The sequence below is a fragment of the Erythranthe guttata genome, chromosome 14, assembly GCF_056151865.1.
Source record: "Erythranthe guttata isolate IM_541 chromosome 14, IM_541, whole genome shotgun sequence".
Classification (NCBI taxonomy): Eukaryota; Viridiplantae; Streptophyta; class Magnoliopsida; order Lamiales; family Phrymaceae; genus Erythranthe; species Erythranthe guttata.
In genome coordinates, this window is record NC_142546.1 from 22,500,359 (window position 1) to 22,525,088 (window position 24,730).

Below are 24,730 nucleotides of genomic sequence, written 5' to 3' on the forward strand. Positions count from 1 at the left end.
ATGAATTAGTGATGCCTAACCTTATTGTAGTATCCTACTTGTTGTTATTAAAATGCACCTCATTTTTAATTATACTCCCGCGGTTCTTAAATCTATATCATTTTTTACCTTAGCACCGTGTTAATAATTTCAATAAATATGTCTTGATTTTAGGAAAATAGACAAAAACATCATTTTTTACTAATTAATTCAGAAATAATGTTGGAGAATTAATAAGAATATAATTAAAAATATGTAATAATTAACGCAACATTGAAATTGTAAAATGACGGATATTTTGGAACAAAAAAAATTCTTGAAATAGACAAATATTGTGGAACAAATAGAGTATCGTCTTATGTTTAGAAGATGGAAAATTCCAGAAAGACCAATAATTAGTAAAATACAAATAACAAATGAAATTCATTTACATTTTTAATTGCAACGTCATTCAAACTGACATCATCATCAGAATTCAAAATTACACGAATCTTGTAATGGAAAACAGAAGTTTAAATAATCAACGAGGAATCTGCACATTATTATACATAGTTGACGTCAAGATAGATCTTATTAATACTGTAATACAGAAAAATAAAAAAATAAAATAAGGAAATCATCGAAATTAAAACTGGTTTTCAAATATATAAATTTTTAATGAAACGATGTGTGTGTTGTAAAATCACGTTATATAAGGTACATACATAGTAATTAAACGATACGCCTGATTGTTTACACTGGGTAAATTACAATCGTAAATCTACATAATCACACTCACACACACTTATGTCATATGTGCATTAATTTCCAACGAATTGTTTAATCAGATTTCAGACGCCCTCATATATTTTGTTGCCAAACAACCCACCAATAGGGTTAGGTAATTATAACTGTAGTTAAAGTGACAAGATCTATGGCTAGATATTCTTCATGCCACAGGTTAAGTTTGTTGCTGACGTGTGCGGTTTAGGAATTAGGACCCTTGTATTTTAGAGGCATGACGAAAATAGTTTGTCAATTACTACATTCAATGAATTCAATACTCATAATAGCAACTAAATTTAGCTTGTTTGGATGAATTATAACGGTGGATTAAAATTTCAGAACAATTTATCGATTTCTTCGTTATTGCATTTCGGGATACAAGATATGAAGTGAGTTTGAGGGAGAGAGTAGAAATCTTTATATATAAAAGAAAGAAACGCATCTTAATTAAGAAACTTTAATGATATATCTTCTTTATATATAAACGAAAAGAAACGATAGGACAACCTAGTCATTATTATAGTACAACGTGCATGGTCTGAGTTTTGATCCATATGTAAAGACTAAACGAGTTTACATCGTTGACCTTCACGTCTTTCGTGAAAGGAAAAGTCAATTAATATTTCACATTCAATAATATTTCCTAAAAATTGCAGAATGACACCATAATCTGTCCAAAAAGGAAGATTAATTTCACATTAACAAAGACTGTTCCCATGTTCACCCACATTGTACATACATACAATAAAAACTCTCTCTCTCTCTCTCTCTCTCTCTCTCTCTCTCTCTCTCTCTCTCTCACACACACATGCACACACGTAGGTGCGCGCAAAAGTCAACCCCCGCCAACCATTGTCTTACATACTAAAGTGTCATCATCATATGTATTATGTATATATACTATATATACACACAGGTACATATGCACACACTCATCATACACACACACACACACAGTTCTTCATTCAAATAATGGACTGCTAGCTCGTCCACAACTTTTTACTACATGCAAATATTTCGAAAAGCGCGCGTTAAATATTAATAGCTCAACAAATTGCCACCTTAATTTGCTGAACAAGTAAATTTCACTCTACTCCAAGGTACTCAACTTTTGCAGTTTTAAGTAATAAATCATCTTTTATTCCATTTTTAATTTGCATGCTTGCATCATTCGCCAAATCATGTCCCCAAAAATCGCTACCGATTGCAAAAACACACCGTACAATAAATATGACTTCTTCATTATACCATGTGCCAGAAAAACGAATGAGGTGGCCGGCGGCCGTGTGGCCGTACCAAATGATGTCGTAAGAAACGTGTTCATCACAGAGAAAGGCATTCGATCAAACCCCATGTGATATATCTATCCCTTTTTATAGCGCAAGCAATTAATATTTTCTCTTATTCAATTATAATTTCATGCTGGCTATATATATAAAAACTTTGCATGCGCGCAGATGCGTTTATCACGAAGCCCATCGTTGCGAAGCGGAGAATATCTGGAAGGAATGCTGAGCAACTACATGGGAGGAGTCACTAATAATAACAACTATAAACCTCGACCGGCACAAAAGGCCACGTCATCAGCTCGTCTGGTAACAATACTAACATGCCTGCAATTCGGCTTCGCAATCTACGCCACCTCCCTCCTCTACTTCATGAGCCCCTCCATCGACCTCCGAACCCGCCTCGCGCAGCAATGGAAGCAGTTCACACTAATGCCACCCCACATTATAACCCACTACCTATGCTGCACGGACACTTCTAGAAGGTGAAGAGTCCCCGTATCCGATACTTGGACACTCGGACACTCCCGGACACTTCTCGGACACCCGTGTCGGGCCGTGTCGTAATTTCGCTAAAAGTAGGACACCCGTATCGGGCAGTGTCCACAATTTTAAAAAAGTTGGGACACTTCTCTTACGTTGTAAAGGAGAGCTCTAATAAAAAAAAATGCGCATTTTCTTTTCTCTGTAATACACATTTCCTCTGTTTTCTTTGTGAGTCCACCAAAAACTCCAAAAGTCTAGCATGTGACGGCGATCAAGAACACGAGCAACAAGGGCGAGTGCTTCTCTTATGTGATGGCGACGTATACATATTTTTTACAATTTATAAATGTACCCCTATATTTTTATTATTTATAAATATACCCCTATATTTTTTATATTTACGCGTATCCCCCACGTGTCCGTATCCTAGTTTTTTGAAAATGCCGTATCACCGTGTCCGTATCCGCGTTTCGCCGTGTCCACGTATCCGTGTCCGTGCACCATAGCCCACTACCAAGAAGAATATTCCGAGAAGAATATTCCCGGCCCGATCAACTCTTCACTAGTGTGCGAGCAGGAGAAGATCGATTTCGAGCAGAAGAAATCAAACGACGCCGTTATGATCAAGCTGAAAACAGATCTCTACCGAGAGATACTCGATTTCCAGAGCAAAACCTTCGGCACGGAGACGCTCCACGAACTGATGGCGATGGAGTCAAAGTGGGACTCGCGCGTGGCCACCACGACCCCGAAGGTCACCGTCATACTAAACCATTTCAAGCGCAAAACCCTATGCGCCCAAATCGAAACCCTACTCCACCAAACGCTGCCGTTTCACCACATCTGGGTGCTCTCCTTCGGCAGCCCCAACGAACGGAACCTGAAATCAATCGTCGAGAGCTACAACGATTCGAGGATCAGCTTCATCAGCTCGACCTACGATTTCAAGTACTACGGCAGATTCCAGGTGGCGTTGCAGACGGAGGCGGATCTGGTTTACATACTCGACGACGACATGATTCCGGGGACGAAGATGCTGCAGACGCTGGCACACGTGGCGGGGACGGAGAAGTACGAGAATTCCGTGCTGGGGAGTATCGGGAGAATACTCCCCTTCCGGCAGAAGGACTTCACTTTTCCGAGTTATAGAAAGTTCCGGTCCAAGGAGGCCGGGCTTTATTTGCCGGACCCGGCTTACGGGATCACGATCGACCGAGTTGTTCGGGTCGATTTTCTTTCGAGCTCGTGGTTTTTGTCGGCGGAGTTGGTTAAGACTCTCTTCATCGAAACGCCCTTCACTTTCATGACCGGCGAAGACTTGCATTTAAGGTATTATTTAATTTTCCCTTAAAAATAAAATTAATTTTCTTTTAATAGGAATTTTGACAGTCTATGTTGGCCTATTTTGGATTTAGTCCTCTAACATTGTCGTGTTTACATTTACATGCAATAGCTTTACAAATATAGTTTTTTTTTTCCTATTTTGTATGATTTTTTTTTTCCCTAATGAGGAGACTAGTAAATTTGAGGGATTTTACTTATATGGATACTTATAGAAATTATAAATTCGACATCTAACTTATCCGTGATAGAAATTTAATTATGCGAGATGCCGAATTTATAAACCAAGTTAGAGGACCGTTAATAATGTTTGAGCTTCCATATAAATAAATTTTGACAAGTTTATTAGCTAAATCATCAATCAACAGGTAAAATTCACAGTTTGAGTGAAATAGAACAAAAAATGCTATATTTTTTTTTTTTTTGTAATTATTGCATGTAAAATTGAAATATGACAACTTTATACCGAATCCCTAAACATACCCCAAATTACAACATTAAAAAAATATTTTAATATGTTCTTTTTTCATGTAAAATGTGTTATTGATTTCTCCAAAAATATGCAAAATGATGCAGCTATCAGCTTCAAAAGTACAGAGACGCCGGTTCTTTCGTGTTGCCGGTGGACCCCACCGACAAAGAGACGTGGGGCGACAGTGAGCATAGGCTTGCTTACGTTTCCGAAACGACCGTGATCTTTAAAGACATTGTCCAAGTGAGAGATGATCAGTGGTGGAGGGCGCTCTCCAACGGCTACATTACGCAGTGGGCGGCGATGTATCCTCAAAAAATCGACGCCCTTTTCTACGCACATTCCGTCGAAGAAATTACGGCCCTCGCTCCTCTTATAGAAAAGATCAGAACAACTCCGGGCAAGAAAGCGTACGTTGTCGTTTCGGGGGGTAAATTTTGTCCATGCGAAGATGCGGTGAGGGCTTTGAAGTGGCCTAAAGCGGTGTGCAGGGAGAGAAGGTTCAAGATTTTCGACCTCGGGATCGGTTTGCTGTCGGAGAAGTCGAAATCGGAGGTGCCCGTTTTGCAGGCGGTGTACGCTAGCATGAGAGGGTTGATCAAGATCCACAACCCGAGCATCGTGGTGGCGGTTTCCGATATCGACGGACACGTGAAGAAGGCTTTGAGAATGGCCTCGGAAACGAACTCGAACGCTTCGGCGTTGGTGCTTTTGCCGAAAGCCAGTGTCCCGAAGGCTCTGTGGATGGCCGATCTTCGACCCACAGCGTTGCCTAGTAAGATCAAATCACCTTTTGTTTTGAAATTTTGAATATTTTTGATGCATCAAGGAAGTGTCAAATTCCAATTTAATTTCATGTCCCGCATCAATTTCTCTAACCGATAGTCGATCGTCAATATACACAGATTGGAACAAAATGAGGCTTTCGGTGAGCATCATCACGCAGAATCGGGCCTCGTCCCTCAGGAGGCTGCTAAAATCCCTGAGCGACGCCTACTATCTAGGCGACGAGGTTCCGATCATATTCAACATGGACAGCAAAGTGGACGAGGCCACTCTAAAGCTCGTGAACTCGTTCGAGTGGCCCCACGGCCCAAAAGTCCTCCGCAGACGGATCATCCAAGGCGGGCTTATTCGGGCCGTCAGCGAAAGCTGGTACCCTTCCACGGACGACGATTTCGGCCTACTACTCGAGGACGATATCGAAGTCTCCCCGTACTACTACTTATGGGTCAAATACGTCCTCTTAGCCTACCACTACGACCCTCAGGTTTATTATTATTTTTTTTAATTTTTTTTTTTAAATAAGGATAGTTACTGATTCCCCAGTTCACTCTCAGGTTTCGTTACCCGAGCTCTCGTCGATATCTCTATACACGCCGCGTTTGGTTGAAGTGGTGAAGGAGAGGCCGAAATGGAACGCGACGGAGTTTTTCCAACGGATACATCCAAACACGCCTTATCTACACCAGCTGCCGTGCAGTTGGGGTGCGGTGTTCTTCCCCAAGCATTGGAGGGAGTTTTACGTGTACATGAATATGCGGTTTACGGAGGATGCGAAGCAAAACCCGGTTCAGATTCCAAAATCGAGAACCAACGGGTGGCAAGCTTCGTGGAAGAAGTTTCTGATTGATATGATGTATCTGAGGGGGTACGTTAGCCTGTACCCGAATTTTCCGGAGCAGGCTAGCTTCTCGACCAATCATATGGAGCCGGGTGCGCACATTAGCGCGAAGGATAATGTTGTGAAGCACGATAAGACCGATTTTGAGGTGCCGTTGTTGAAGAGGGATTTTAGGGATTTCTTGCCGAACGGGAAATTGCCACCGGCGTCGAAGCTGCCGTCGTTGAATTTGTTCAATCAGGCGCTGTCGCTGAAGGGTTTGAAATCCGCCGGAGCGAAGCTGGGGCAGGATGTGCTTCCGTGTAACAACGTGACGGAGATTGTGGCGGTGGATCATGAAACAGGGCTGCCTTCGCATTGTGCGGCGTTTTGATGAATTTGATTTTCAAATTTAAGTTGGTAGATTTTCCCGCTTTTTTTGTTTGTCTGAAAATGTAAAAAGAAAATTGCATGAGGACTGTAAAATAATAAATGGAGTTTAGAATGGCCACTCTGCAATTCAATTCTCTCATGAAAAATGATACTCTACACGGATTTCGAGGTTTTGTACAATTTACATCTGGTGAAATACATCAATCCAGTTTTACACGATTGATCTACACTTAATAGCACTCACTCTCTCTATGTGTATGTGCGTGTAATTAGTTATGTCGATTTACAGTTTAAAACAACATGATGTATTTCACCATGTGTAGAATCTCATAAGTCCGGAGCTTGAATATATTTTATGCGCCACGTGCGTATACAAGGGGTTGATTGATAATATATTAGTAGTAGAAGGGGGTATAGCGATACAATAAACAATACAAGGGGTAAAAGTGAGATTGAGTCAGAGTATGAGGGAGTTATATGGAATTTGCCAATTTCTTATTAAACAGAGTGTAATTGCATTTAAATGTTTGTCGGTTTCATCACTCCCACCAGCAAAAAAGAACACTTAGCAGTTAGCAAACATTCACACCGATCTCTTACTCTCAAGCAATCGGCTGCGATTTTCGTAAGCCCCTCAAACCCTAGTTAACTAGTTCTTGCGTCGTGGTTTCGAATTTGATGTTTTGATTTAATCGAATTATGTGTTAGTTATTTTCAGTTCTCTCTCTTCGTGTAGTTGGAGCTTGTGGTAATCGATATTTTCACGGATGAAAATAAAATTGAGAGGTTTCTTTGGTGTTATGAAATTTCAGTGTGTTAATCAATAATATTAGGCTCAATTGGAACATTTTAGTTGAATTTTCTGTTTTTCCTACTGCCATCCTGTGTTTAAGATTTTATTATGTACTTCTTGAATTTGTGAGATGGGATGGGAAAACTACAGTTCGCTCAGTTTTAAGCAAAGATATGCCGTGTTCTCGGGGAGTTATGTGTCGGTGATAAGGTTTTAAGAAACGGTGTATTTATCTGATATTGCAAAATGCTGGAAATGTAACTTGAACTTACTTGATTTTCGACTTTTTGGTGTCAGCAAAAGCCTTTCAATGAGTTGTGAACTGGGGAATTGGAATTATCGGTGATAAGGTGTTTGCTTTGTTTAAAGAAAATTCATCAAAAAGAGTTCTAGTGGGTGATGAAAATTATATGTCTTTGTGCAGCGCAATTTTAATTGCTGTATGTTTTTATAGGAGTCCAATTGGCTGGGTGCCAACTCAGATTTGTTACAAGGGGAAGGTATAGCGTATCTTCCTAGAAGTGCTCGTGATATTAGGTTTTTGCCTAGAGTTGAGCAACTTTTTCCGTCACAATGAGAACCTTGCATCGGAGGTTTGTAGAGCAGCTGATGTCGATTTACAAAACAAAATAAATTCATGTCTCGGGCAAATGGTGTGCTTATTTGATTTTTTCGTTTCTTGCTCTGTATGCAGTGGGGTTTGTAAGAAATCAAATGACACTGCTCGACTCCTTCTAACGACCATCATCGGCATGGTGTTGGGATATTTTATAGGTGTTTCATTTCCATACGTTTCCTTAAATAAGGTATGATCCATAGTGTCACATTACTTTCTAATCGAGGATTTTGTCACCAATTAGGTTCATTACATTTGTCTTCTTCTGGCAGATTAATCTACCTTCAAATTTGGTGAAACCTCTAGATGTAGCATTTAATGATGATCCTCATAGTTCATCTAGTCGTAATGTTCCTGAAAATCTCACTTCTGGTACCACTCCTTTAACACCTAAGGTACTCTTTTTGCTCATACATATTCCTTTGGTGTCTTTGTCACTTTCATTGAAACTTTGAAGTTTTCTCATTTTACAAGCAGTGATTATTGTCCATCACTAGTGGTACATTTATATTTACAAACTCAATCTTGTGAACTCCAGAAATATCTTCGACGAAATTGTTTACCTTTTGCTTGTCTTGATTGTGGAAACTTAGTAGGCGTCTTATTTCTTTCTTGATCCAGTCTTTTGCTGATTGATTTGGCCTGGATCTATGGTTACTACATTCTTTACTTTACTTTGTTGGTTTTTTTTGACTTTTGACGTCTGTTTAAGATAATTATTAATACGTGTTTACATTTTATTTTATTTTTGGATTTTTCGGTTTCAGATGTATGTTCCTATAAATCCCCGTGGAGCAGAGTCTTTGCCACCAGGAATTATTGTCCCGGAATCGGATTTGTATCTGAGAAGATTATGGGGTGAGCCTAGTGAGGTAAAATTTGAAGAAAGTGGATATGATTAATTATTTATCTCTATTAGTTTACTTTGATAATGTTTAGATATGACCTTTTCGAACTCTTGGAATGTGAAATTTGGTAAGTTAGAAATGACTGTTCCACTCATTATCCTTTTGCTTGAATCTTGATCTGTTGTCTTTCAGTCTTATGATTGGGTTTATTCATTAGCTGCCATAGCAATTGCCAATAGGAGTCTTAACAATTTTATGTGACCTCAAAAAATTTACATGTATTATATAATAAGATTTCATAGCATCGGGGTTGTCCTTACAACTACATGCTGGAACTTTTAGGACCTGAAAAGGAAGCCGAAGTACCTAGTAACCTTTACAGTTGGTTCGAATCAAAAGAACCACATTGATGCAGCCGTGAAGAAGGTTAAGCCAGTTTAATTTTTTTCAGATAACAAAATCTAAAATAGATAGTATTTATTAGAGTTCCATCACATGAAAACTAACTTCGATATATTGTTGTAGTTTTCAGAGGATTTTCAAATATTACTTTTTCACTACGATGGCCGAACCAGTGAATGGGAGCAATTTGAGTGGTCACGTCGAGCCATACATGTTAGTGCCAGAAAGCAAACAAAGTGGTAATATTCCTCAGGTTTTCTATGCCTGAAGTTGCTAGAGGATTCTATTGTACCTATAAACTTAAATAACTAATCAAGGAAGGTATATCTCAGGTATCCAAAAATTACAAAATTGAACTCCCAAAACTCGAATAAAAACCTGCATTTTAATTTCATTCGCTCCGAATCATTATCTAAATGAAGAGTGATTGATAGGGCTGAGGTACATCACAAGTCAATAACTATTTTTAGCACCCTTCTTTGTTTCAAAGCAATAGTAAAGTATCGGTGCACAAAACAAATTCCATGGGGAGAATTTGTAAGAATTTTTCGAAGTGCAAAAATTGAAATTTGAGTGTATTGCATTAGATTTTTAGATACTCAACACCTTGCTTTTGATGAATTTACAATACTGTGCTTATAAATTTCATTGGATTGTTTCCACTTCCGATGACTTCTCTCACATTGTCTACATTTGTAGGTGGTATGCAAAGAGATTCCTGCTTCCGGATGTTGTAGCTGCTTATGATTACATTTTCATTTGGGATGAAGATCTTGGAGTTGAACACTTCAACGCTGATAAGTAAGAATCATTTTCTGCAGTTCTGTAATACTTATAGGTCTTTTTTTAGTATTAGTGACTTGTACTCGTTTACTGATATGACAATTTCTGCACATGCCAGGTATATTCAGCTGGTTATGAAACATGGTCTAGAGATTTCTCAACCTGGTCTTGAACCCAATAATGGGCTGACGTGGCAAATGACTAAGAGGAGAGGTGACAGTGAAGTTCACAAGTAGGTTTATCGATTCACAATCTAATACCCCCCCCCCCCCCCCCCCCCCCCCCCCCCCCACAACGAATAAAGAAAAAGGAGATGATTGAATGTTGATGACCAGGGATACGGAGGAGAAACCAGGCTGGTGCAGCGATCCACATTTGCCGCCATGTGCAGCGTAAACACTATTCCCCACTTATATATCTAAATATGTTTGTTATTCTGCACGTATTTCTATATACATTTTGTGCATGCATCTAAGTCCTGAATTCATGGGTAATGCCAGTATTCCCATCAACTGGGAATTAATGTTTGAGACTGTAAGAGCAATAAGATTAAAACCGGAAGAAACCTAACCAATGCATCACTCGAAAGTGACAAATAATTATGGAACAAAAAATTCTCCAAAGCGACAATTAATTCATGGGCTTTATAGATAAACAATTGGATCTTCGTATTTACTATAATCTCAATTTAATGCATTCTCGCGTGGAAAATGCTTAAGAATAAACTCTATTCTCCTGCCATTTTTTCAGCTTTGTAGAAATTATGGCTCCAGTGTTCTCTCGTAAGGCTTGGAGATGCGTTTGGCATATGATTCAGGTATGTCTCGTTTTGGAGTCATATGACTCTGCATTAATAGTTATATTATATTTTCGTACGCATTTGGTTTCTGTTTCGGCATGTTATTCAATACCAACTCTTTGTGCTCGCAGAATGATTTGGTACATGGATGGGGATTGGATTTTGCTTTAAGAAGATGTGCAGATGTTAGTCTCTTTCTCATTCTTTGTGTGTGTGTGTGTGTGTCTGTGTGTGTGATTGTAAAAATAAAAACCGTACGGTCATGAACTCTGAGATATGATGAAGGAATCACTTGATGAAAATCTTCCGATCACTTTTAGTTTTCTCCTGCAGCCTCCGCATGAAAAAATTGGTGTCGTTGACTCGCAATGGATTGTTCATCAAGTGATTCCATCATTGGGAAATCAGGTCAGTATTCAATAACTTGTTAATATCCTCAATTATGATTATTATCTTAACAGAATAATTATTAATTTCTCGACACTCGGTGAACATTACGCAACCATGATCACTATTTAAATATCGGAACGAGATTCGTCCACGTCTATGCATGTTAGATAAACCAGAATGAAATTCATATGTTTTTTTTTTTTTGAGTATCAACTCACTCAATATGAAAGTCGTACTAAATCCGAATTTGTCATGGATTCTCAGGGAGAGTCTGAGAATGGGAAAGCTCCGTGGGAAGGGGTACGTATATCCAGACCGATGTGTACCTTTGTCTGAATAGTGGTTCAATCATTTCTCCTCCTGTTTATTGCAAAATTATCGAAGCTATTTTTCATTGAACTTGTATCTCACTATCATTGTGTTTGGTCTGCTTCAAGACACATTTCGGAGATCAAGAATGTCGGGGAGTTGGATTTTAAATATATTTACATTTTTTTACGCAGAAAAAGGTGGTTCGTTTTTTATATCCGAAAATATTTCCAAAGAACAACTACGCCCTATTTCAAAAGCCCGCATCCTATTTTCGTCAGCTAAATTGAATTCAAACACATTTTCATCTAACATACTTCTTGAAAGGGGAATGTGCTTTTTATATATAGTTTATATAACGTGGTTTTCTTTGTTATAGGTACGGGAGAGATGCAGAAACGAGTGGGCGCGCTTTCAGGATCGCCTTGCTACTGCTGACAAGGCATATTACACACAGCCTTTGAACAGTTAACTATGGTCTCTTCTCAATCTATCTTGTACATTAATTGCTTTCTTCTTCTTTTCCTCCCCTCCCTATTGGTTTTTTTTTTCCTGAGTCCTATATAAGCTTCTTTCAGCTGTATATAATATATATAGTGCAGAAAAAACACCGTTAAATGCAGAAAGACGAGTACATTATTAAAATAAAATTAAAATAAATAAAAATAGAATAAGTACTTTAATGATTTGCAAATCGTTGTAAATATGAAATTATTCCCCAGAAAAACAAAAAATAAATAAAACAAATGAATTTATAGTTTATTAATAAAAGAATAAAAAGCTCCATTAGAATAAGATTCAAAATACAATGGCACACCAACAATTGAACATGGAGTTGTGTAATTGGTTCTTTTCTCGGGGTTGGTTACAGTTTGTAAGGTGGGGTTTTTTGTAAGAAAATATACAGTTCAGGGGTAGTTATAATTACCCAATCAAGAGGAGTTTTTTTCGTAATTTGATCTTACCTTAGGGTGATCGTAAATTTAATATGGTGATGGGAATTGAGATGAAGGAATTAATTAGGGAAAAGAAAAACATGGCATAATTCATGGGGTGAATCTAACGTCACTTTCATGAGTGCAATTGAAGTTTCTATAACCTCTCTCTTTCACCAAACGAATACTCATTTTTCTTTGGCAACCTTTTTGCTTCTTCGTGAAGAAGTGCTCATTTCAATTTCTCTATATAGTACAATCAATCTTCTATAAATTAATACAGTCAGAATCAGTCAAATTCTATTTATTTAGTGAAATATACTTTTAGCACGTTGTCTTCAAGTCGGAACGAAAAAAAAAAATTATTCAAACGAGGTTAATCTATTAAAGTATTAATTTATTGAGATTCTACTCGGAAAAAGAAAAAACACATACATTAAGATACATTTATTAAAGTTAGTTAGCAACATCAATGCTGCACAGATGTGGAGGAAATTGGGGACACCTATTAATTTGTATAATGATGTCATAAATTAAATAAATTATTTAGTAACCAAGGAAGGCTGTACCCTTTGCTTATAGTTGCCGTTAAGGACAATCCCAACAATAGCCACAACATACAGACATTACCATATCATTAATTTTGATTTAATTTAGTTTCTTAGCACCCACCAAATGAATAAGCCAATATAATACTACATTTTCTTGCATTCTAAACCAGCCACTGCCCCATTCTTTCTCTCACACACACCACCACCACCACTGCCACCGTCCCTTTTAAGCTCCGCCACCCCTTCCTGCTTCATCTTTCTTCACTGGCATTGGAGAGCATACATACCTCTGTTAAAGTGAGCATATATATATATATATATATATATATATATATATATATATATATATATATACATACCTTTAAAAAAAAAAAAAAAAAAAAAACAATGTGAAAGAGTAGATAATACATTTTATTGCAATTACTTGTTTTGATTATTCTTACGATTTTCCGCAGAAGAAGATGGGAGAGATTTCCGGGTTCCAAGTAGGAGTCATCGGCGCATTGTTTCTTTCCGTTGCATCATCGGTGTCGATTGTCATCTGCAACAAGGCCTTGATGAGCAATCTTGGTTTTCCATTTGGTAAGCTAAAGAAAAAAAAGATCATCATTAATTAATTACGCGTGTTTATAATTATTCCCACGTGCTAAATTATGACGTGCTTTCGACTTTTAAAACTAATTTCCAGCCACAACACTTACTAGCTGGCACCTCATGGTGACATACTGCAGTCTTCATGTTGCGTTACGCTTAAATTTCTTCGACAACAAGCCGGTCGACATCAAAATCGTCGTGCTTTTTGGCATCTTAAACGGTATCTCCATTGGATTGCTCAATCTCAGCTTGGGATTTAATTCCATCGGCTTCTATCAGGTTCGATAAACAAGCCCATTTTTTAAACACTAGTGAATTGTTGATCCCAAAATTCAATAACGTAATTTTTTTAAAATCTTGTAGATGACGAAACTTGCAATCATACCCTTCACCGTCTTGCTGGAAACTCTGTTCTTGAAAAAACAATTCAGGCTAGTTGATTTAACTATCTTTTAGATATAAAGAAAGATAAAAGAAAATTTAAAATATAATTTATTTATTTATTATGAATTATGCAGCCGAAAAACGAAGTTCTCTTTATCGATCCTGCTGCTTGGAGTCGGCGTTGCGTCTATAACCGACCTTCAGCTAAACACCGTTGGATCAATTCTATCACTTCTAGCCATCGTAACAACTTGCGTTGGCCAAATTGTAAGCATTCGATTTTCCACGAATAAATTAAATCATCAAACCATCATTTAATTTTTTTTTAACGGCATTTTGATTTCTCAGCTGACAAATACAATACAAAAGAAACTGAACGTATCGTCAACTCAGCTGCTATACCAATCGGCCCCGTTTCAGGCAGCTATTCTCTTCGTCTCGGGACCTTTCTTGGACCAATGCCTAACCAATCAAAACGTCTTCGCCTACAAATACTCTCCCATTGTTTTGGTACTATAATATTTTCTTTTTAATCAAATATTCAAAAATATATATATAAATTTTTATATGTGGATTACGTATCGACAGGGATTCATAGTACTTTCGTGCTTGATAGCTGTGTTTGTGAACTTGAGCACATTCTTGGTAATCGGGAAGACTTCGCCGGTTACTTATCAAGTGTTGGGACATTTAAAAACATGTCTTGTTCTTGGATTTGGATACACTTTGTTGCACGATCCTTTTACTACAAGAAACATCGTTGGGATACTTATTGCACTTGTCGGGATGCTTTTGTATTCTTACTTCTGCTCCGTCGAGACCAAAAGGAAGCAAGACGGAGATGTTTCGTCTTTGTCTCAGGTTCGTCGCTTGTCTTTCTTTTGCATTACATGGATTGGTATATAAACCTGAATCACCACATTTCAGTTTAACCAAAATAAAGAAATTATAAGTTGATTTTTTTTAGTTACTTTTTTTTTTGTGTTTCAGGTTAGAGAGAAAGATACTACACTTCTACTTTTGAGCCATGAGAATGAAAACTCCAAGAAACCCCTTGTTTAGTTGTTTAAGCTTAATTGTAAATTTTTTTTTCTTTTTTTTTTTTTGTCATTTTTAAGATTTTGATTATTTAATAAACCAAGAGTACAGAAATTATCAATAGTTTTGGTATTTGTTGTTGTTATTGGTTCTACTTCTGCATCTATGTTGCACGGAAACTTCAACTTCTTAATATTTTCGTATTTCGAACACGTTCCGTATCCGACACTCAAGAACACTCGACTGCCGCACACCTTGTAAGCCATTTTTCAATGTCTAAACAATTAGAAACATGTTTGAGTAGCAAATTTTCAAATATTTTTGTCGTGTTCCCTAATTATTTACGTGATGTAATAATCTGCAAATTGATGATTGATAATAAAATTTATTTTGAACTATGTTCATACGAAAATATATAAAAAGAATTTATATATAAAGAAATATTTATACATGTTTAAATAGCATATGTATTAATATATCCTTATATTATTAATATTTACACGTTTCCCCAAATTCCCGGATCCCTAATGTCGTTTCTCCGTGTCCGTTTTTCCATTTTCTCGTATTGGCGTTTTCTTGTCCATACTACATAGCTCTACATTATCGAATTAAAATGCAAGATGGGTGAAGAAGAAAAGATGTATTATATAACCACATAAAAACAAAATGCTTTTTTTTTTGGTAAATGAATTTCCCTATCATTTGAATGTTCTTGGTCTTCCACCTTCATTGACCAACAACTGGCAACGCTATCGTCACAGCATTGTCATCCTGCGGCATGCACAGCACCACGAAATAATGGAGCTGTGTACTAGAAAATAGTACCGTCATATTTCAGTGTCACCGCCATTAATATGTTTGGGGAAGGAGAAAACAAAAATTGGAAGAGAATGGCATAAATGGAGATTCCAAAATAAAACAATATTACACCCATTTTTTTTTAATAAAATATGAAAAAATCGCTCTTGTTTGGATAATCACAACCACCCCTTCTTTTAAATATTTTTACATACAATTTATGTAACTCGGTTATTTACCGAACCAAATCGTATATTCGTTCGGTAAACGGTATGAAATGTTGGCGTACTAAAATTTCGGTTCGATTTAACAGCCCTAAATTTATCTCTGGAGGGTTTTTTTCATAAGATAATAAATAATTGAGGGGTGACTGTAATTATCCAAACAAGAGGGGAGTTTCGTAATTTGACCATAAATCAGGGGTGGTCGTAATTTACCCATAAAATAATAAACACGACTCCCTCCATTTCAAAATAAGTATAAGTTTGTGACTTTGTGTCCTAAAATAAGTATCAGTTTAAGGTTAATGCATACAAACTAAAAAAGCTAATAAATACTATTGACCTTACGGAAAATAACTCATATTTGATAAAATCGATTTCATCTTCAAATTGTTTCGAATCTTACATAAAACCGAAGTAAAACAAGTGAAATATAATATATATAAATAAAGCTAAAAAATCGGACGAACGAATATCTAAGCTCGAAGACTCGATAAGTAAAAATCTTGCGAACAAACACTTGTCATATTAAAAAAAAAATCTAAATATCATGATATAATGATGCGTTATTATCAACTCTATAAAATATTTTCATTTTTATAAAGCTCGGGAGGGCACTGAACACGAGGGAAAGAAGATAGTGGCAGATTGTGAATTTTAAAAAGGGGCGAGGGTAGTGTAGTCAATTCGTATATCAAATCATTAGGCCTTCTGTGAGATGCCGAAGCTTTTCTCACATTTGCAGTTGAAAACAAACATCCAACCAACATAAATAAAGTGTGAGAGTGAAGTGAGAGAGAGAGAGAGAGAGAGTAGAGAGAGAAAGAGAGAGAGGAGAGAGAAAATCAAAAGCAAAAGAAGGCAACCTCTCTCTTTCACGCTCTCGTGCTAACCAGCATCACCATTAAAAAATAATAATAAGCCATTAAAATAAGGAAGAACAATCTCTCTCTCTGTATATTCCTTCACACACACACACACACACACACACACACTAACACACTCGTAAGCGTACAGCGAACTGCAATTGTTTGTGTTGCACCATTATTCATTTGAAACTTGAAAAACCGTCGGTTCTTCTCAGTTTTTTTTTGAATGTCGGGTGGAAATTCGGAGGCGGGGATTTGAGATTTGGTTGGAGATTAAGTTGTGAATTGAATGGGGGTTTCACAGAGTGACGGTGGGAGAATGGAGGGGTGGTTGTATTTGATACGCTCCAATCGGATTGGGCTTCAGTATTCGAGAAAACGCTACTTCGTTCTTCAGGATCACTTACTCAAGAGCTTCAAATCTGTACCAGTTTCCATGGATGAGGTTCATTATCTTCAATTTACGTTATACTTCATGTGATTGTGTGTGTGTAAATGTGGAAGTAGAATGATGTGATTTGATTGATTTCTTCTCTTTTGATTGGATTTTGCATGCTATCTCTATTTGGAAATCAGTGGTTTCACTACGATAATTTTAGTATATTTTTGATGGGGTTGACTCTGTTTGACTGTTGAATTTTGTAGAATTATCAATAGTGTATCCCCTATTTCGTTAACGGGATTTCGGGTTTTATTTATCGGTTCTATATTGCTTTTTGTGAGATCTCCCACATATACAATCATGTCAACTGTGTGAGTGTATCTATTTGTGCCTTCACGTGAATTTGTATAGGTATTTGTCGGAGGAAATTGGAATATGCGGTTAATGAAACTTTACATTCTGCAAGTTTATAGTGTTTTTAAATTTTTAGATTTGAATACTAGTTGAATTTATATATGTGGGTTGGTAATTTATAGGCGAGATTGGAGAAACATTCTGAAAATGGTTTTGACTAATCTTGTAATTCCCTAATTAGTTTACTCGACTCGGAGGAGTTTCTAACTGATGATAATATGCACACACACACACACACACACACACACACACATATATATATATATATATATATATATATATATATATATATATATATATATATATATATATATATATATATATGTGTGTGTGTGTGTGTGTGTGTGTGTGTGTGTGTGTGTGTGTCATACATTTGTGATTTCCTTGAGTTTCTCCTTGGCAGTCGTGCGGATGGCCAAATAGTTTCTCACTTGTATTAGTAATATATGCATGATCATGTATATTGCAAATATGCCAATTGTTCTCTGAATTTTGATGTGTATTTCTAACCATCTAGACTCAGCCATTCTTTCGCTAGTCCTCCACTAGAAAGTAAATAAATTGCATAGTTCCATGTCATAAAGATTTTTCACAGCTGCTTTTGATGAAGTAATCACGAAACTAGAAGTGTCGATTTATTTTGAAATCCTTGGATTTTTTCTACATATTTTACCTTTTATGTACGTAACATAGAAAAACCGAAGGACGGTAAGTATTCGTATGAGCATGCATTATGTAAAATTTCACTATTTTTCTGTCAGGATCCTGTTAGGAGTGCAATTATTGATTCCTGCATAAGAGTGACTGACAATGGGAGAGAGAGCATTCTGAGGAAGGTAGGCAACACTGCTCGCCTAATCTTGAAATTCTAGTTTCTACATATGATGATGTTTATAACTAAAGTTCGAATTCCTTCAAATAAACTGAACGCACTTTTTTCTTTCAATTTGGAATATACAGGTCATTTTCATTTTCACTCTTTATAATACTTCTAATCACAGTGATGAACTGAAGGTGCGGCAGCTTTCTCTTCTGAATTTGTTGTTTCGCTTTAAACTCAATAACTAAATTCCTTTTTGCAATCTGTAGTTGGGAGCAAACAGTCCTGATGAAGCTGCAAAATGGATTCAGTCCTTCCAGGAATCGGCTTTAAAGGTCGAAACTGCCCTTTTTGTTATGTTGCTATACCATTATTGGGCTGGAAACTGATCTTTCCATTAATGCAGCCAGATCAGAATCAAAGAGATTTTGAATTTGCTGCACGTGAGTTGCGGTCATTGAGGTAAACAATTAAGCATCTTATGCAGTGATTGACAAAACCTCGTAAAGTTGAAATTGCTATGTTCAATGTTAATCTTTCGAGTTGGTTGTAACCTATTGAACCAATCTTTTTACTAGGAAGTCAGGTTCCTGAAGATTTACAAAAACGATAATCTGTTTTCACTTATTCCATTTTGTACAAGTTATAACATTCTTTATCCTTATGAACTTTCTTCCATCTTGCCCAGACTCAACGGTTCCAGTAAGCATACCCATTCCATTGACTGGACAGTCTACTCATCCTCAGTCAGTGATGCGATGACATCTGATGTTGTTGCACCATCGGCTTGGAAAGTTTTTGGTTGCCAGAATGGTAAGGGTTAAGTTCACTGGCCATCTCGCATAATGGGCAAATGCTTTGTCTAACATAAAAAAATTTGCAGGTCTCCGATTATTTAAGGAGGCTAAAGATAAAGAATTTCGTGAGAAGGTACGTTAGTTTGTTTCAAAATGGCATTTAAGTATTCTAAGTCTCCTCTAAGTGAATCATTTACGTATCTCGCAGTGGGATGACCACCCTGCAATAATGGCCGTTGGTGTAGTTGATGCAACTTCAGAGGCTATTTTCCAAACGCTCATGTCTCTTGGTCCTTCAAGATCAGAGTAAGTCATAATAACGGCAACATTTCAGCGCCATTTCAACTTTAAAAAAAAAAAAAACTGGTGCCCTTTAGATGCATGTGTGTCCTCATAAATCTAATGCCGGATTAAGAATCATATTGGATATCTGCGCTTCTCTGCAAATCAGAAAGATGTAATGCATGATTTCTTTACTAGATAGCTTATGTGCATATTTAAGGAGAAAGGCTTATTCTAGGTTATCCAAGGAAAATAAACAAAATAGGGTATGGTGTGCAATTGTTGTTGATGGAGAAAGTATTCTAGCCGATTGTGGCATTTTGGTGCAAATGGAGCTTCTATTTCTTAATTTTTGCATGAATATGCTACAAGGCGTATGATTCTGTTGAAAAAATGTTATCCCATTTCAAGGGACAAATGAAAACTCTCTATCATGCTATATCATGTATAGCACATATCTTTATTATAAGGAGCTTTGTTTTATTATCTTTTGTATCAATGTATTAGTTTTTTTTCTGCAGTTTCAACATTTGAGAAAGGAAAATGCACTTGTGAGGTCTTGAATTTTCTTCAATAATTTTTTTTTGGATCACTGAACGTGAGATTCAATCTCAAGATATACAGATTACATTGTCTAAGTGAAGTACTTAGGTAACGAAATTGAATCAGCACTCCCAATTTATCGCTTTGTTTCTCTTTGTCTGGCATAATAGAATTAGCTTGTGATTCCATGAAGGAAATCAATGGCTTCATTCTGGATCCAAAATGCCAGCAATTTCTTTTAAGATGGAACTTAAACCTTAATACTTTTGGAGCTATTGAATTCAGTGACTATCCGTTATAACTGATATTCATCTTTGTGCAGATGGGATTTCTGTTATTACAAGGGTTCGGTGATTGAACATCTTGATGGTCATTCTGATATAGTTCACATGCTTCTGTATCGTCATTGGCTACCTTGGTCTGATACATACCTTGACTCTGTTAGTATTATTATCATTTTATTTTCAAGAGTTGATATGTGATATAGCTTTTAGCAGGGGTATGAAACGAAGGGATCTTCTATTACGGCGCTATTGGAGAAGGGAGGATGATGGTACATATGGTAATACTTTAAGTGGATCAACTTAAACAATAATCTTTTGGATCTTAATTGGTGAGAAATAGCTATAATTTATTTATTTATGTGCAGTGATTCTGTACCATTCGGTCATTCATCACAAGTGTCCGCCGAAAAGACATTACGTACGCGCCTGCCTCAAAAGTAATGTATGCTTTTACATATGGAACCAACCGGATTTTATTTACCGTATCATAGTATCTAGCAGTGAATATAAGTGGTTTGTGCTGGTATAATGGCCATGAAAGTAGCCTTCATCCTTATACCATGCATGCAGGTTGTTAGGGAAAAAATCAGTGTCACATTATTAAAGCCCAAGTACATAAATCTTGCTGTGGCGCAAATTGGCCACTTTGTTATCGCATTAAGAAATCACTTTTGTTTTAATCTCATCTGACAATGTAAAGTGACTTATGGTTGAAGTTGCATTTCTCACAGGTGGAGGATATGTTATATCTCCTGCAAATCAAGGAAATCGTTCTGTAGTGAAACATATGCTTGCCATTGATTGGAAATTTTGGAAATCTTACGTGCAGACATCAGCAGCCAGATCAATAACAATAAGCATGCTGGGGAGACTTGCTGGTGTGCTTCATATCTATTTCTCTTCACTTCAGCCTATGAATTTATTATTCATTTTCAGACCACATTAACCACCTAAAGTTCGAAAACATCTTACTTTAGTTTCTAAAGTTTCACATTCCAATTTTGTAGAATATTCTTCAAGTTTTCTGTGTTAAATGGATGGAAATGCGCATGAGTAGTCAATATATCTGCTTGCTTGTTGGCATTTACACGCAACGTTCAAGCGATTATATGTAAATTGCTCGAATTATGGGACCTGATGTCTTTAAAAGAGATGTGTGCTAGTGTCTCTGAATGAACTGAAGTACACATATTGATTATGTATGCCCATCATCGCTCATTTGTTAATAGGAGAAGGACCTATCATGACAAAATCAACACATGAGAAACTGTGTTGAAAGTAGAACTTGGATAAGCTTGGCATCGAATAACTCTAATGCAGTCATTAAAGAATCATAATCTCTTTTGAAACTCTAGGCACTATAATTGTTTGACCCTTGTAATTGAAGATTCATGTATTTGGATAATATAAACTTCTTGGGATTGATTCAACTTTACTTGCTGTGATTGTAGCCTTGCGGGAGTTGTTTAGAGCAAAATTGGATTGTTCAGCATCTGATTTCTCATCAGGTGAGCTAATGAGCAATAATAGCATGCAGCAAACCAGAAAGGAATTGAAAGTTGAAGTTCAAGCTAGATTGGAGAGTGGTAGGAAGAGTATGGATGAAGATATGGTTAAAACACCTTCTGAACGCTCAAGTCTTGTGGGATTAAATGATGCTGCAGATGAATTTTTTGATGTTCCGGAACCTATAGATTATGATCAATCAGAAAATGGTTGGCCTTCTGACTTTGCTCCAGACATTTATTCTCAGGTATTAGCTGTCAGTTTCAGATATAAGGATGCTATTTTTATGTTTATAAAGAAAAAGGGTATCTTATCTTTGTGTCAAATGCCACTTAACTTGTTATGTGTTAGTTTTTATAACTGATCCAGTGATGTTTTATTGTTATTTTATCAATTTCGAGTTTCAGGATGCACGGCAACCCAAACTGTCAAGTGCTGCTGTATTTGTGAAAAGATTGCATGATCTTGCAGGTATGTTGGCTGAAACTCGTATATATATGACATATGCATAGTATTTTTTATTTTATTTTTAACATTTTGTACTAGATTTTCTCTTTGCTTGCATTCAGGGTTCCAAGCTTCTAATCTAATGGTTTGAGATTTTGATGCTACAGTTCAGAAGAAGGGTTATGCAGACTTGCATGAGGTGGCGAGGGAAGACAGTCTGTCATGCAAATATGGATACACTCTCTCGAAGGATCCAACCTGTAATTCTCTCTGCAGTTGGACATCAACAGATCCTTCGACGTTTCTCATTCGTGGAAAGACTTATTTGGATGACAGAAAGAAGGTAGTTTCAATTTTTGAAATTTGAATGTGGTGCACTTCTTGTAGTATCTCGTGTCTCTCGCATAGTTTTTGACTTGATAAACAGAATTGCTGATATCTCGCATCTAAACTTTTGCTCAAAACACTACTAAAGAAAAATAGCATAATATTTGATGGAAGATTGTATAAAAAATAGACATAATATGAAAATTGTGATGGTTCGGTTTTAGTTCTTGTTCTTGAGCGAATTTTTCTACTCTTTGCATGGATCAAGCAACCTTGATTTGTATAAATGCTAGTGCAGTTGCAGACATTATGCCAAACATGGCCGAAGTATTTTCTTGAATAACATACTGTTGCACTTTATTCATTAGTTTAGGTGTTCATTGATATGCTTTATCTTCCCAGATTAAGGCAAGAGGCACATTGATGGAAATGGTAGGTGCCGATTGGTTAAGGTCTGACAAGAGAGAAGATGATCTTGGGGGGCGCCCTGGGGGCATAGTTCAGGTCTGTCGTTGCTTCTTGAAGCGAATTTGCAATTTATCTATTGAAATTACTTTATGAAAAAAGAATTGCTCTGTTTACTGTGCAGAAATATGCCGCAAAGGGAGGTCCAGAATTCTTTTTTATTGTAAACATACAGGTGAGAGGCTTATTTTTTGTTTTTAATAACTTCCTTTATTGAGTTAATCTATTGCTTACTCGACTTCATTGAACTAGGTCCCAGGTTCAACAACATATAGTCTTGCTTTGTACTATATGATGAATACTCCTCTAGAAGAAGCTCCTTTGCTCGAGAGCTTTGTCAATGGAGATGATTCCTATAGAAATTCAAGGTTCAAGCTCATACCGTACATATCTAAGGTCAGAAAAGCAATTATTTCATAGTATTGTAATCTCATGCGATAACGAGTTTTACATATGTTTGCTCGAGAAGTATTCATCACATGTTTTACGTATTGGAACCCTCTTCTTTGGTTCCCTTTTAATATGAAATTTTCTAGCATGGTATGCCTTAAGGTGCATTATTAAGATATCCATTTTTTTTAGGCGGTTTTAACTTAATCCTTGACTGACAAGCTTGATATTGGAACTTAATTATGTTTATTGTAATCTCAAACTTGATATATGTACAATCATTTGTCAGGGTTCATGGATAGTGAAGCAGAGTGTTGGGAAAAAGGCATGCCTCGTCGGTCAAGCATTAGAAATTAATTATTTTCGTGGGAAGAATTACCTGGAGGTATCTCATAACTTGTCTTTTAGACCACATTTTCTTTTCAATTTCCCTTGTATGTATGCGAGTTTTCAAAAGATGGTATAAACTTTTTTCGCTGAATATATAGTGCGTAAACGGGACTCACTTTCTATACAACATTAATAATAATGTTTGTCAATAATTTCACAGCTTGGAATTGATATTGGCTCGTCAACTGTTGCGAGGGGTGTGGTCAGCCTTGTTCTAGGCTACCTCAACAATCTGGTCATTGAAATGGCATTTTTAGTACAGGTAGGTAAATATTTGATTGGTCATAGTATCAACTATCAAAAAACAAAAATGAAAAAACTATATAGTCTCGTTTTCAAAACGCGTGAACGAGAATTAGTGACTCCACTTAATTCTAGTGATTGTTAATTAGATATATGCAGTGACTAAAATTCTTTCAATGATGCTTAATTGACTGTTTTGTTGTTACACAGGCTAATACGCCAGAAGAGCTACCGGAATATCTTGTTGGAACATGTCGTCTTAACCATTTGGATGTCTCTAAATCGGTATTGGTAAAACCGTAATCCACTCTAAGCAAATATCCTCTTTTTTTTTTTTTACTATTACTATTGCTCATGAGATGTATAGAGAGTGAGTGATGGCTCTGATTGTACATGCGTGGTGTTCTTGCTATTTGCAATTCTTTTCATTCAAACCAAGTGGAAAGTTTCAGTTATCGAAAACATAGCCGATTTTGCGAATTATTTGATGTGAACATATATAAAATGTTAGGGGCATACTGGAAAAAAAAAAAAAAAAAAAAAAAAAAGAAGAAGAAAACTCGATTTGTGTTTGTCTTGATTAGAACTCGATTGCTTATTATACTAAGCTCAAACACAATTTGTAAAGCTCGATTAAAATTCAAATAAGCTTGAGTAACCATACATTGAGCTTCATTTAACTTATTTACACTTGTACTTAAAATCTATGCATTTGGTATTATCGATTTACACAGTCGAAATTGGGATAACTTGACTCAGTTTGTGCTACATTGCCACGCAAAATT

General features: G+C 36.6%; 4 protein-coding genes across 6 annotated transcripts; all 4 read left to right on the forward strand.

Moving 5' to 3' along the window:
- The first annotated feature begins 1,684 nt into the window (after positions 1-1,684).
- Positions 1,685-6,552, forward strand: LOC105959124 (uncharacterized). 2 transcript variants are annotated; one of them, XM_088813932.1, is made up of 6 exons: positions 1,685-1,844; positions 2,202-2,489; positions 3,031-3,845; positions 4,434-5,104; positions 5,235-5,599; positions 5,670-6,552. In XM_088813932.1, exons 2-6 carry the CDS (start codon positions 2,202-2,204, stop codon positions 6,324-6,326), a joined length of 2,796 nt encoding a protein of 931 aa, XP_088670058.1. In that variant the 5' UTR covers positions 1,685-1,844; the 3' UTR covers positions 6,327-6,552. The 2 variants fall into 2 exon arrangements, with proteins under 2 accessions (XP_088670058.1, XP_088670059.1); XM_088813933.1 differs by lacking the exon at positions 1,685-1,844 and adding an exon at positions 2,005-2,098.
- Positions 6,553-6,837: 285 nt separating this feature from the next.
- On the forward strand, positions 6,838-11,948 carry LOC105959125 (uncharacterized). Of its 2 annotated transcripts, XM_088813307.1 has the most exons (16): positions 6,879-6,950; positions 7,416-7,468; positions 7,573-7,711; positions 7,813-7,924; positions 8,007-8,129; positions 8,502-8,606; positions 8,925-9,008; positions 9,108-9,223; positions 9,684-9,785; positions 9,886-9,999; positions 10,103-10,159; positions 10,518-10,584; positions 10,698-10,751; positions 10,900-10,974; positions 11,221-11,256; positions 11,645-11,948. In XM_088813307.1, exons 3-16 carry the CDS (start codon positions 7,692-7,694, stop codon positions 11,735-11,737), a joined length of 1,158 nt encoding a protein of 385 aa, XP_088669433.1. In that variant the 5' UTR covers positions 6,879-6,950; positions 7,416-7,468; positions 7,573-7,691; the 3' UTR covers positions 11,738-11,948. The 2 variants fall into 2 exon arrangements, with proteins under 2 accessions (XP_012838615.2, XP_088669433.1); XM_012983161.2 differs by lacking the exon at positions 7,416-7,468 and having other exon boundaries at positions 6,838-6,950.
- LOC105958879 (UDP-xylose transporter 1) lies at positions 11,645-15,085 on the forward strand. Its single transcript, XM_012982882.2, has 9 exons — positions 11,645-11,742; positions 12,983-13,048; positions 13,207-13,333; positions 13,440-13,624; positions 13,709-13,776; positions 13,864-13,996; positions 14,078-14,239; positions 14,318-14,590; positions 14,720-15,085. Exons 1-9 carry the CDS (start codon positions 11,740-11,742, stop codon positions 14,789-14,791), a joined length of 1,089 nt encoding a protein of 362 aa, XP_012838336.2. The 5' UTR covers positions 11,645-11,739; the 3' UTR covers positions 14,792-15,085.
- Positions 15,086-16,343: 1,258 nt separating this feature from the next.
- On the forward strand, positions 16,344-24,425 carry LOC105959126 (Pleckstrin homology (PH) and lipid-binding START domains-containing protein). Its single transcript, XM_088813545.1, has 21 exons — positions 16,344-17,100; positions 18,213-18,287; positions 18,412-18,465; positions 18,541-18,606; positions 18,678-18,733; positions 18,960-19,084; positions 19,155-19,201; positions 19,277-19,374; positions 20,216-20,311; positions 20,391-20,455; positions 20,543-20,614; positions 20,909-21,055; positions 21,629-21,930; positions 22,091-22,154; positions 22,298-22,473; positions 22,860-22,961; positions 23,047-23,097; positions 23,175-23,318; positions 23,602-23,697; positions 23,863-23,964; positions 24,156-24,425. The coding sequence occupies exons 1-21, from the start codon at positions 16,945-16,947 to the stop codon at positions 24,246-24,248; spliced, it is 2,187 nt and encodes a 728-aa protein (XP_088669671.1). The 5' UTR covers positions 16,344-16,944; the 3' UTR covers positions 24,249-24,425.
- The last annotated feature ends 305 nt before the right edge of the window (positions 24,426-24,730 follow it).